The following is a 13,792-nucleotide window of genomic DNA, read 5'->3' on the forward strand; positions in this document are numbered from 1 at the left end:
CCATTTTTGTTTTTCGCTATTGCAAGGCTACCTGTTCCCCATAGGCCAGAATGGGCAGTTTGATTATACCTTCTTATAATCCTAACTGACTCAGGGAACTAGGTAGAAATTCGAGTTTAGTATGCCTGAACTCAGAATGATAAAATACATCTTTTAGTGAAGTTGGTTTTAACATTCTATGTTGGAAAATAATTTCTTTAGAAAGTTGGTATTTTCTTGCCTAACTATCCAAGCCTGCCTCTACTAGGTTGTCTATTCCTAGTCTGTTTTCTGAGTGACAGGGGCTGGGGGATTCCAGGAGACAAGGTGAGTCAGCACAGCGCTGAATAAACCCATCTGCATGTAGAGTGGAGGGAGGGGAGAACCTGGGACCTGAATAGGGCTGTGCCTGCCTTCTACAATGCTAGCTCCACCTCCTGTGGTGTGTCTGATGTCCCTGGCCTACACTGTCAAAGGAAGAGAAGGAGTCCTGTAAACAAAGTGCTCCAGGACTGCACAGAACTTGTTTGGACTAGGCACAGACACTCTCTGCCTTCAGAGACAAAGGATATTGGTGTATAAAAGAGGAGACCGAAACCCCAGAACTTTAGATCACTTTTGGTAAACAAGAAGAACCTTTGCTGAGGAGAGGAACCAGAGAGAAACTGAAGGAGGAGACTATCCCTAAGCTGAGTGCTGTTTGGGGGATTGGCCTCCAGTGGTTGCACGACGGCCAAAGAAAGGAGAAAGGAACTCTGTGCTACTTTCATCAACTCACAAAGTATCTCCAAGGGCTTGGAAATTGAGCTTGCCTCCTGCTGAAGTCTCAGTGATAACAGACTTAACCAACCAGCTCCCCTGAATTCCCTTGCTGTGAATTTGAAGCGCCTACTGTTGTGCTGGGCCTTCTGAGAGACTGCATGGAAGCGCGACTCACGGAGAAGCATGATGCCGTCGAAGCCACAGTCGTCACATCACTGAAGAAGAGTGTCGCTGCTGCCGCGGTTGCCTTGCATCACCAATGCGCCTCGCATCCCCAGAGAAGAGTGTCGCTGTTGCATCACTGGAGAAGTGTGTTGCCGCCGCAGCCGCTGCTGTCGCATCACTGAAGAAGGGTGATGCCGCTGTCTCATCGCATCGCATTGCAGCAGACGCCATCGCATCGCCAGAGAAGCATGTCGCAGGGCCTGTCGCAGCTCGGAAGATTAGTTGAGTCACCACACGGCCATTAAGCGTGCACGCATTGCCTCATCATTGGCGCATCAAGAAGAACACGCCATCTTGTTTCATTGCACCAGATCTTCATTGCATCAGAGTGTTGCGGGTCGCATCGCCATGGGAGCACAGCAAGAAACTGCGCATCACCTCCCCACGCGGAGAAGAACCAACGCATCACCGTCCCCAACGCAGAAGTGGGGAACCGACGCATTACATTTCTTGCGTGTAAGGAACCGGCGCATCATCTTCCATGCAACACTTTTGTTGTATAGGGTTACTCATACAAAGGTAAATTGAGCATAAAGTGTAGCATCTACCATTTAAAGAGAACTAAGCTATTTCTACCATTTTAAAGTACATTAATATGGATTTTTGTCAGCAGCGGTTCTTGCATGGGGGTGTTTGGGCGCCGCCCCCCCTGCTTTCTCGCCATGCCAGAAGGCAGAACAATGGTAGTTATCATATTATATAACTACCATTGTTTCTGCCTTCTCGCACCCGAGAAAGCAGAACTTCCTGGTTAGAGTTACTCGAGGGCAGGGGGGAGTGGCTTGCCCATTGTTGTTAATACTGACTGTATGGGCAGTCTGAGGCCGCCCAAACATACAGTATTACCAACAGTGGGAAAGCCACTCCCCCAAGCCACTCCCCCCTGCCCTCGAGTAACTCTCCCTGTTCTCTCTGTATGCTGCAGCAGCAGCATACAGAGAGAAAATTACGTAGCCTGGGGCAGCCGGTCGCACCAATGAAAAACGTGGCAGTGGAGAGGGAGGCTGCCTGCTGCGCCGCCTTCCTGATGACGTGCTGGTGCTGCCTGCAGGAATTGAAAGTGAGGACGGCGGGAATCAGGACGAAGTCTCTGCTGGACGGTAACAAGGTAAGTGTACTTAACTTATTTATATTTGTAAAATCGGATCCGTTTTACCGTTTATGAACAGGGGTTTGCTATTATTTAACCTGCTTTGAACTAGGGCTGAGTGTATGAAGAACTGGTCAGTTTTTGTGTGCTTTTATTCCACTGCCTATCTCACATTATTGGAACGTCAAGAAATAGGAGGGAAATTAAGGCACTGTTTTAGTAGCGCATGTCTTGGGTCAAGAAAATATTGTTTGGTTGCCTTTCACCGCGCTCCTCACACCAGAAAACTGAAATTGGTTTATATCAGCACGCACTAAACGAAACATTTTAGCGCGCCAATCACCGTCATTAATTGAGTTAAGATGGGCAGAGAGATAGGGAGGCGGTTATTGAAGCAAAAGTGGTAGCATGGAAGATCGGTAGCCCTGCCGCCTGATTTCTATGTCATTCAGACGTCAGTTTCAGGCAGTCTTTGGACCCAACCTCGGAAAAGCAGGAAAATAAACTCTTCAGTTTCTTGAAAAGACATGTCTGTGTAAATAGTGCGTCATTTGTTCCAGAGCAAGGTGCTTGTAGTTCGCCACCTACTTTTACTAAAGGCACTCTGCCAGGGATGCTAGTTAGGAGCAATAAAAGCGTTTTTTGTACCCCTCTGCATGACGTGGTCATCCTAATGAAAAAAAAAGACTTTCACAGTTATAAACAATTATAATGAGGAAAGACTTTGAAGTGCAGTTGTCTCATGCAAACCACGCAGAAAGTGGACGTGTGCATACACGTGCATTCCATGTAACTTTAGACATTTCACAGCACAGCATCTCCCACGGCAGCTGTAATCAATGGGTACGGAGTGCATTATGTACAACGTTATCTGCAGGTTGTTGTTGGAATCTATAAGATTGAAGCTTCATAGGGTAGCGTGTCATGCGACCTCATCCAAAACCCATGTAAATGTGTTCAGTTGGTCATGTGCCAGTCATTAGGGGTTCTTTATGGGTCTTCCTACTGCAGAGATCCGCCAGCAGGTGGATCCCTCAGTAAGTGTGGTCAATGGATGCTGTAATGTGCTTAATTTTCTTGTGTTTTGCTTGGTCAACGCCCAGTTGGGCGCTGGGAATTATGGCCTTCCTCCATCACTTGGGCCTGTGTTGGTATGCCTGTAGTGTGAAGGTATGTATTGGTTGGGTTAGTTGAGCTCTGGGGATAGTCAGTGTGATTACAAAAATGGCGAGAAGGACCCCACAAACCCACCTTATAGCAATCAGACTCACTTGCTAGGCTCACTCGCCACCGAGCACTCAGATCAAACTTTTACGCCCCATTACTTTCAAATGTCACCAGCCGCCACTGATTTTTGTTGTTTGTGGTCTAGTGTCAAGTCTATATAAAAATACAGATTTTTATACTACAACTTGTATGGTGTCCATCTGTAATGTTGTCAGTGTATGCGTTCACAAATGCTTTACACACTGCCTCTGAGATAAGCCTGCCTGCTCATGCCAAGCTACCAAGGGGGTGCGCAGGGGTTATTTTAGGAGTGTAGCCCCTTACCCTAACTAGACGGAAGGGTCCCTATATGGTCAAAGATACCTACCTCTGCCAACTAGAGACCCCCTAATCTAACACACATCCTTTCCAAGAGCTAAAGTGATTCTCTTGCACTGACTGCATCAATCAACTAAATGTTGCCACCAATCTCTTGGATAATATAAGTATACAGAATCTTCCAAATAAGATGGAAATAACCAAAAACCTTCATACTTGCTTTGTTGTCCAGTTTCTATGCCACATAAATAATTGGAAGCATATTAATCTTGCTGCTGCTTCTGGATACATGCATCCGGGCACTGCACTGGGGACACGTTCAGTGGGATCTATGTATCCGCACAGTAACATTTTAAAGTGATTTTAGTAACCTTGGACTGAGTGCAGTTTCAAAGACTCGCCCTGTGTTGCCACTATATCTAATATAATTGTCCTGTAGCGTCAATGACGCAGCAGTGTGGAATTTCTATAGCCCAACGCCAATGATATATTGTTTGGGGTCAAGGACAAGAAGTTTTCATGTTTATTTTGTCCTTGGGACAAGTAGGCACAATCCTTTGCAGCAAAACACCCTTTGGCTGCCCGATTACACTACCACCTTATGGATCAGTGAAGGGCACTGTTTGCAGTTAAGGTGGTATTTGTGTCCCTATGTGAATGTTGTTCAAACTTGTATTCATGGCTCATTAATGCAAAGCCTTCATTATTAGGGTGAGCGCTCTAAGGAAATCTTGTAAGCTCAGACTGCATTACCTGACAGTGGTTTCGGAATAAAAATGTGTACACACGTTTGCAAAGTTTAACAATATAAGGCTTTGTGTAATGCTTCCATGATGCTCTCTGAATGTATGCAAATATTTGCAAAAGCTTGAAAGCAAGATTGATAATTCTTTCCTTTCAAAATTAAATGTTCATTAAAAAAATACAACTTGGAAAAAAATGTTAGGGTAAACTACTGTGAAATTTAAGGCACCATTGCTTTGAAGCATTATTTATCAAAATGTGTTGATGCAGATGCATGCTAGTATTTCCGAAGAATATTCATAATGGAAAATCAGTGTAACCACTTCCAACACAATTATAGGAAACATGAAAATAAACAAGCATTGGCAAAGCCAATAGCTATGACATTGGTTGTCAGCCTTTTGATTGTCAATGCTTGTCTCGTAAAAATGTTATTGTTGTGGGAGTTGCTAGGCCCTCATTATTATAACAAACATTGGCAAATGCAAAAATATATTTGGTCTCAAAAACCACACATTGCCACAGTACTTCCTGGCATTGAGCAAATCTACTTTGCGTGCCAACATGGTCTTTGTGAAAGAGTACAATGCAGTCACACATAGTGATGACAGCAAGTAGATAGATATAATTTTAATAAAAACAAAAACACCAAACCTAAAAAGGGGCCTAAATGTTAAAGAAAGTCACAAAATTGCACCCATGGTATATGTCTTAACAGTAGTGCAGATTTACAGCTTTTATGACTTCACAAGAATTTACAGAAGTAGATCAGGAAACCGCACCCATAGTAACTATTTGTGAACTCCATTTTAGCACTTTCAAATAATCATGTGTAGATTTCCTCATGTGAAAATCTGTTGTGCAGTAACAAGCTCACTTTCCCACGAACCTCATTTTTAGGTTTTGCCTAGCAAATGCGTACGAAGTACGCATGCGCTAGGAAAAATCTTATGTTTTGCAGTGGGGAACAGGGACTCGCCCCCTCCTCCCATTGGCTAGCTCCATAAATGGAGGCTAGCCATTGGGACACGGCTCTGTCCGTCAATCCCGGACCAGATTCGGGGGCGTTCCCGAGAATTTTTCCCTTTTGGTGACGTCAGCCGAAAGCCTGTTCTCGGGAACGCCCCCGAATCTGGTCCGGCATTGACGGCACCCGGAAGAAGTCCAGGTGAGTGCTTGCTTTTTTTTTTGCTTGCTTTTTTTTTTTTGCCCGTTCCCACCCCCTCTCCCGCTCTCCGGGTCTCCGGACCCCGTTCCCGCCCCCCTACCGCTGCCTCGCTCTCCGTGTCTCTGGCCCCGTTCCCGCCCCCCTACCGCTGCCTCGCTCTCCGTGTCTCTGGCCCCGTTCCCGACCCCCTACCGCTGCCTCGTATGTCTGTTCCCGCCCCCCACTCCCGCTGTCAGTGTGTGGCCGTTCCCGCCCCCCTCCCGCTATCCGTGCCTTTCCGCCCCCCCTCCGTTGCATTGTAAATGCTTGTTAATAAATCGCATATGGGAAACAAATCCGATTAGGCATGCAGTTGTAAAGAGGTGTCTTTCTTTAGTTGTTGGGGTTCGGTGCGCGCTGCTCTCCGTTGGCATGCTGGCTTTGATATTTTTATTATAGGGGCGTTTGGAGAGAAACGTAGGAATTTCGGAATTGACATCTGGGAAGGACCACCTAGCCCGTCTCCCAAACTCCCATAACACTTTATCTTCACTGACGTGTCTGGATATCAAAGACTGCACTGTTTCCTACAGCAACTGCTCGAGTCCCGGACTCCCTCCGCATCCTATAACGCACTGCTTTCAATGCCGAGAGGTAGTTAAGTGTATTTACGGTATGCTCCTGACTTCCTTTGCCACCGACCTTGAGGTATACCTTACTTAGGCCTGGGATACCCTTTCCGCACAAACATTTCTTTTTGTTTTTTTCCACGGTTTATACTGACATTTGTTTCCCTCATCTCCTGAAAACTGGGGAGAATAGGCTATCTAATGGCTTCTCGAAGCAAGTCACGTGGTGCAAACTCTACACCATTGTGCCTCTGTGAGTAGGCACTGTCCTTTCCCTGGAGTGGGAAGTAGGCCCCTTGAGATTGGACAGTGCTGCGGAAAATGCTGCCCTAGTCACATGTATGGTAATATTCCTGTTTCCGGACTCATTCCGGACAAAGTCATGACTGCATGATAGCAGACATTCTTGATTTAGCTTGTGCCGGACAGTCTTCCCTTGCATCAGGAGGGCCCATCTGTGTCCTATGTAGAGCTTTATTAGAGTGAAGCCCATAACGCTGCACACAGGTTGCACTCAACAGGACCACACAACCGTAAGATATGGAAGTTCCCTTCCCTTCCCACCAAAGCTGTACATGTGAGCCACGTGCATTCAATAAAGCAGCGATAGTCATGTTTACACATAATAAAAGTAAATGATACCAGACTCCTTTAAATAGGAATCAGTACATGCAATTCCCAACCCAACAGCTGGATTGATTTTCCTCTGGATACTGCTTTGAGAGCACATATTAAAACTGCAGTCTTTCTCCTTTAAGATGTTCTGCAGGTGAAGCATGCCCACTGCTAAATTCACAATGAAAAGCTGTTGACCTCCTTTACTTTCTCTAGCCCTCAAACACAGTGCTCCTTTCTCAATTTCTATAACTTCTGCCTGAGGTCTAGACTTAGATTGCAAACTAATGGCTCCAATGAGTTGACCTGCAAACGAGACCTAGAGCAAGTTCATTGCACTACTGCACCAGGAACTTTACTACAAGTTTGTGCCCACAAACAGCTCCAAAAACCTACGCAGGCAGCAAGCCGTTAATGAGCACACACTGGTCTTCTAATTACCACCACACATGTTGTGACTGCTCAAAAGGATCATTAACTTTTTCTCACTGAGCCTTGTTGCCAGCTCTGCTTAAATGTCTACATCCACAACACAGACTTCTTTCCACCTCCATACCGTCTTGTTGCTCGCTCATGTCCTGGTGTGCTCGCTCATGACAACACACCCTGCACAGTTAATTGGAGGCATGGGCACAGCAGTGAGGTGACACTATTTGTACATTGCTACTGCCAGGCTCGAATGGAAGAGTCTCCAATGCTGCTGTTGAGCTCTGACTAGGACTGGCCCATGCACCTTGCTGGACAAAAATTCAGCCACAACCCTAAAACAAATAACGTTCGTTTTTATCCATATGTTCTGGAAAATAGACAAGCCTTGTGCTTGTGGATTGTCTGCCGGGGTCTCCATTGTGGAGAGGACTATATTTTATGTAATCATGAATACTGGTTGATCATGGACTTATTGTTCCTGGTGAGAGTGGGTCAGTTTCCAAGCCTTCTTTTTATAGGTTTTTCCTTTGTGGGGCGTTTTCACATTGCCGGATTTTCCATAAGGTCTCACGAGTCCAGATCCAGGAAGATAGAAGTCTTTATATTTATTAATTTGTGAAAGCCGGGAAACACCCTTAACATCTCGGCCAGTACACAGCGATGCTGTTACATCGCGGTCGTTGCAACGACCGCGATGTAACCACGCTATGCCATTACAACACAAGTCTTTACATCGACTTGCACTAGATGGCGTGCTAACATTACAAATAGTGTAGATTACTATCCCAACACCTTCCCTACTGTTAAGTTGACTGGAGTTGGAATAGTAAATTACACTTTTCTAATGTTAGCACGCCATCTAGCGCAAGTCGATGTAAAGACTTGCGTTGTAATGGCATAGCGTGGTAACATTGCAGTCGTTGTAATGACCGCGATGTAACTGCACGCATTGTACGGACTCGCATTGTTACATCATACATCCGTGAAAGCCCTTAGAACAAGAGTGTTATAGTAACAAGTTGATAAATGTGTCAAATACTCATTTGATGGTTATGCATAGAATTTCGGCTGATACATTTGGGTGAATGTCGTTAAGACAGTTATGGACATATTGTCTAACAATTCTCTATAAAGAGTTTTATGAATTGGTGAGTAATACATCTATAGTGCTAAACAAAACGTAGGTTTCTTTGCTAATGGTTTGTCAATGTACATCTATTTTTTTTTTAAATAAAACATTGTATTGTGTTTTTGTGGCACAATCTGGGCAGCGGCCCTACATATACATTTTGAAGGCAAGATAAATCAAAGGTACCATTACATATATACAATCGTAACACCTGCAAAACCTGCAGGTAAAACAACATAAACATAGTGCAGATAGTCCCAGATCCCATAAATCTTTGTAAATCTAACTGAATACGGGTTCAGACGGTGACCTATCGTAGTGCGGGTTGTTAAGTGGCAATTAGAATGCGGGGACAATTCTCGTCAGGGGGCCACAGATGGAAGGGGGGTAAAATGTACATCTGTTTTGAAAGACGAAAATTGTGGGCGTTCCATACTTACAATCCATATCCAAATATGCTTGTGTGGTAATTGGGGGCTGAGGCATTTGCAAACCCTCCTGTTCTGAAATCGGCAGGTGCAGCCCTAGCCACTAGGCCACATCCCGCCCTTTCTGGGTAGAGGAGCAGGGAGGACACCTTTGGATGTGCTCAGAAGCGGTGTGGTGCTTCAGTGTGTATATATGAATTAGGCTACCTATTTATGTTTAACACAGGAACAGACAGGGTCTCTCCCTTGTGTGTCAAGTAACAGAGAGGGCCACTTAGGCTTCTATTTGAATCAGGAAATGGCGCTTCTTCGTCTGTACATGTACAATCAGTGTGTGCGCAGGGTCAGTGGACTGGCATGTGAGAGACTGCAGCTCTTACACAAGGACAGTAATGTCCCCACCAACCTCTGATCTTAGCCAACCATGATCAGAACCTTCTTGGCTTTCTTCTCTTTTAGGGGTAGCTAGAGCACAAACATGGCAGTTTTTGCTTTCTTTGACCCTCTTCTGTCCCTGCTTGCCACAGGTTCATTGCCAAGTCTCCAATTGGTTGCCTTGTCCTTGTTTGCTTTCTCTGACCCTCCTCTGACGTTGCTTGATTTCTGTAATCCTAATCTGTCCCTTTTTCTCTGGGTGGGCTCTCTCACCTACCCTGCTTGTTTCACCTGCCTTTGCTTGCCTCTAGATTCGCTCGCAGTGTGTTTGTGTGTGTGGGGGGGGGGGGGGCTCTGTGTGGGTGTGTGAGGGGGGGCTCACAGTGTGTGGGGGGGGCTCTGTGTGGGTGTGTGGGGGGGCTCTGTGTGGATGTGTGGGGGGCTCTGTGTGAGTGTGTGGAGGGCTCTGTCTGGTTGTGTGGGGGGCTCAGTGTGTGTGAGGGCTCTGTGTGGGGGGGCTCTGTGTGGGTGTGTGTGGGGGGGGCTCTGTGGGTGTGTGTGAGGGGGGGCTCTGTGTGTGTGGGGGGGGCTCTGTGTGGAGGGGCTCTGTGTGGGGGGGCTCTGTGTGGGTGTGGGTGTGTGTGGCATTTGCGAGAGATAATGCTATTGGCATTGTAAATGACAATGCCATTTATTTATCGGTTTTCAAAAAGAAAACATAATTAAAAAAATTGTCATTTCCAATGACAATAGCTCTAACTTTTCCAAAGGCAAAACCGTTGCACTGTAAATGCTTGTTCTCAATCCTGGAAGAAGTTATACTTCTGCCCTTTTCAGCAATACATTTCAAACCTTTCCCTATATGGGAAAATATTAGAGACAAGCTGATAAAAACCCATACAACATGCAAATTAGTAGGTTTGTAGATACTCAAAAGAGCATTCAAAGCAGGGGGAACTATTACTTATCACTCCCTCCAGCCCCAGTATGTAGATCTGTGGGAAAGTGGCAAAATGAGGGAACTGCTAGTATTCAACCCCTACCATGGTATGAACTCTGGCAGAATCATTGAGGTTATTATCAGAGCTCTTATATAATGAAATTGCTGCCATAATTTGTTGCCGCACTACGTGGCACCAAACGGATAAGTGGATATTGTTACAGGGCAAGTAGTTTCATGAAGCAAACAGTCCCATGGACAAGTAGATATTTTATTAAATTTCACACCCCTGAATGCCCATGATTTTATTCCCTTAGGTGCCACCTCTCGATTTGTCACCTGTTTTAAAGGTCAAAAGATCTTCACTTTTGTCCCATGCCACACTGGAGAACTATAACCTTCATAACAGTTAGAATAACATAAGGCAATGCATGATTTAACTATGGCAGGTATTATGACCTAATTTTGTGATATTTGCTTTAAATGTTAATGGCTATAAACATAAACGTTACATCTAAGTACATTCTCTTACCTCACTGGGTGTGGAGGTATCATTTCCTTCACTAATGCTGTATCTCTGCATCAGATCTGCAGTCACTCCTCCGTTTATTACAAAATGGGTCCATCCTTGATTAGACAAGTTAGATTTTGGAGTTTCGTGGTCACCTTCTGTTGACCTTGCAGTCAAGTACTGTTGGTTTTGACAATAAGCCCGATTGACTCCTCCAATGGGACAACAGTTTAGTTTCTCTGATCTCTCTCTGTCATTTCGAACTTTGATATAATGCAAAACACTGAAAAGTATAACACAGAAAATAAATATACTGGCAATAAAGGAAATAGAGATAATTAGATAGGAGTTGAGGTTGCTGAGGTCGTTTTCGTTCCCGTCTTTGAGCTTGTATTCTGATTTTAGTTCAAGGATATTTTCAAACAGTGACACTGTAAGTGTTGCTGTTGCTGAAAGGGGTGGGGTCCCATGATCATTCACCAGGATGATAACCTCATATCTTTCCAGATAACTCTCACCCAGAGGGTGTCTGAGGCTGACTTCCCCAGTGTAGCGACTGACCCTGAAGAGTGTGCCCATTGTGGAATCTTTCAATTCATAGGACAGCCAGGCATTGTGTCCAGAGTCAGCATCAATTGCTCTTATTTTGGCTAAAATGTGACCAGTGTTTGCGGACCGTGGCACCAAAACTGTGTCTGCTGATCTAGTACTTCCGAATCCTCTCTGGAAAATGATTGGTGGGTTGTCATTTGCATCTTGAATGAATACGGTCACATTGGCGATACGACTCAAGAAAGGAGACCCATAATCCTTTGCTTCAACCCGGAACTGTACTACCTGGAGCTTCTCATAATCAAAAGGCTGCAGAGCATTAATGGCCCCAGTCTCTGGGTGAATAGAGAAGAGACTGAGAATAGACACAGCGTCCACGCTGTTTTCTAACAAGGAATATGTAACGCGGGCATTGTCACCTGCATCCGGGTCTAGCGCCGAGACCTGGAGAATATTTGCTCCGGGCACATTATTTTCTGGAATACTAGTCACATAAGATGACTCTGAGAAGGCGGGAGGGTTGTCATTCACATCAGACACAGAAACCACAATGGTTTTCACAGTAGATAAAGGGGGTGAACCCCCGTCTGTGGCAAGGACTGTGACGTTGTACTCAGAAGCCGCCTCTCGGTCCAGAGGGCCCTTCACTGCCAGTGAATAGAAGTTCTGGTATTTGGATTCTATCAGGAATGGGAGATGTTTGGGGACCTGGCAGCGAATTTGCCCATTCACTCCAGAATCTTTATCAGTCACTGCTAACAGGGCAATGACCAGCCCAGGCAGGGCGTCCTCTTTTACTGGGCTAGAAAATGAATTTATTTCTACTTCCGGGGCATTGTCATTGACATCAACAACTTCTACTAATACTTTGCAGTGAGCGGTAATAGACACTACCCCATTGTCATGCGCTTGCACATTGATCTCATGCACATGGGACTCTTCGTAATCGAGGGGTCCCTGAACTCGTATTTCGCCAGTCTCTGCATTAATGGTAAACAGGTGTTTTATGGTAGGCATACCATGACTGCTGAAAGCGTATAGTATTTGTCCATTAGCCCCTTCGTCCAGATCAGTAGCATTTACTCTTATTAACAGGGTGCCTGCTGCTGTATTCTCCGGCACCTTTACCGTGTACACGGTTTTATCAAATACAGGAGGGTTGTCATTCACATCCTGAACCTTAATGATAATTTCTGACGTACCAGACCTCTTCGGGTTTCCCCCGTCCACAGCTGTAATGGTCACGTGATGCTCAGCCCGCTGCTCTCTGTCCAGAGCTTTCTTTAAAATCAGCTCTACCGACCTACCCACGCACTCACTTTTTTCAGTCTCCAGAGCAAAAAAATCATTCATGCTGAGATGATAAGTGCAAAGAGCGTTTGTACCGACATCCGGGTCAAAGGCTCCGTTTACTGGGAAATGAGCGCCAGGAAATGTTGACTCCGCGATTGTAAACCGGCTTTCACTCGCCGGGAACACGGGCGCGTTGTCATTAATGTCCACAATCTCCACCTCCAGGCGGTGAAATTCCAAGGGATTGTCCATCACCGCCTCCAGGCTCATCACACAGGCGGCGGCGCTGCCGCACAGGGCTTCCCTGTCCAGTATTTCTTTGGTCAGTAAAGCCCCGCTCTTCATACTTACCGTGAAATACTGCCCCTTGGTTTTATAAGTCAGACGGAAGTTCCGTCCGTACAGATCACTCAGGTCCACGCCCAGGTCCCGCGCAACATTCCCCACCTCGGTACCGGCCTCAGACTCCTCCAGCACCGAGTAGCGGATCGGTCCCTCAGCCCGTCCTCCGCAGCAAAGGAGCGAGACCGTAAAGACGGGAATCCAGGGCAGAATCCAGCGTCTGGCGGCAAAACCCATTCCACGGAGCCGGAAATCCTGCCACCGTCTTCTCTTCTGAAGAAAGATGAAATTAGCGACTGCAGAATCACAGACGTCCTCTCCCCACACATATTCCATCCAAGTGACAGTGAACATCTGACATTCGAGAAAATGAAATGTTACGACCCACTGACAACAAACAACAGTCACCAGTGACATCTAGTGTCGTTAGTGTAAAGTGCATGAATTGCATCGAACAAGACACAGAAAGAAGTGTTTTCAGACTTTTTACCCTACTTGAATAGTTTATTTAAATTTGCTCAGTAATTTTCCATCATGCATGAGTGTAAGGTCTCGTGTTATGAATGGCGGGACCACTAAAGGTCGCAGGCGTCTATTCTTGTCCTTTGCATTATTTAATCTATCAAATTCTGTTGTCAATAAGACACTGGGTTTAAAATATTTTCTTCACTGCGATTCAAAAGAAGCCCCTCCTATTAGGTTTGAAGGAATCGGGGGGTAATAGAAATGGGCGTCTTCCCTTCACGGTCACTCTCTTGCGAGTCCATAGGATTAGTTAGATCGGGACAGAGTGAATGATTTTCGTCAGCAGTGAAAAGGGAATCCCTCGAAGGCTGGCAAGTTGCTATATATGGACATTTCATTAAGTACTTTTTAACAGTAGCAGAAGAGCTCTCTAATATCACAGCTTAATTCTGTTTGTTATAATACAGAACGCAGAAAATGCACATAGTGCAAAATGTCAAAGCACCCCAAAGGCAACATCATTTTATTTTCCAAATGTGAAGCTAAAGGAAAAGGACGTAGTGGATGAACAATAGTTGTACAAGCTTAATTT

General features: G+C 45.5%; 1 protein-coding gene across 3 annotated transcripts in view; it reads right to left on the minus strand.

The window, feature by feature from the left end:
* Positions 1-13,792, minus strand: part of LOC147702773 (protocadherin alpha-C2-like) — an 868,304-nt gene that overhangs the window by 530,788 nt on the left and 323,724 nt on the right. The window contains exon 1 of one of the 3 annotated variants that reach the window (XM_086931371.1): positions 10,570-13,045. The exons of the other annotated variants lie outside the window; for them this stretch is intronic. Within the exon in view, the coding sequence (XP_086787497.1) occupies positions 10,570-12,972 (2,403 nt within the window). The 5' untranslated portion in view covers positions 12,973-13,045. Of the gene's footprint in view, positions 1-10,569; positions 13,046-13,792 lie in introns of those variants that run through there. 3 annotated transcript variants of the gene reach the window in all.

This window comes from Lissotriton vulgaris, chromosome 7 (assembly GCF_964263255.1).
Source record: "Lissotriton vulgaris chromosome 7, aLisVul1.2, whole genome shotgun sequence".
In the NCBI taxonomy this organism is placed as follows: domain Eukaryota; kingdom Metazoa; phylum Chordata; class Amphibia; order Caudata; family Salamandridae; genus Lissotriton; species Lissotriton vulgaris.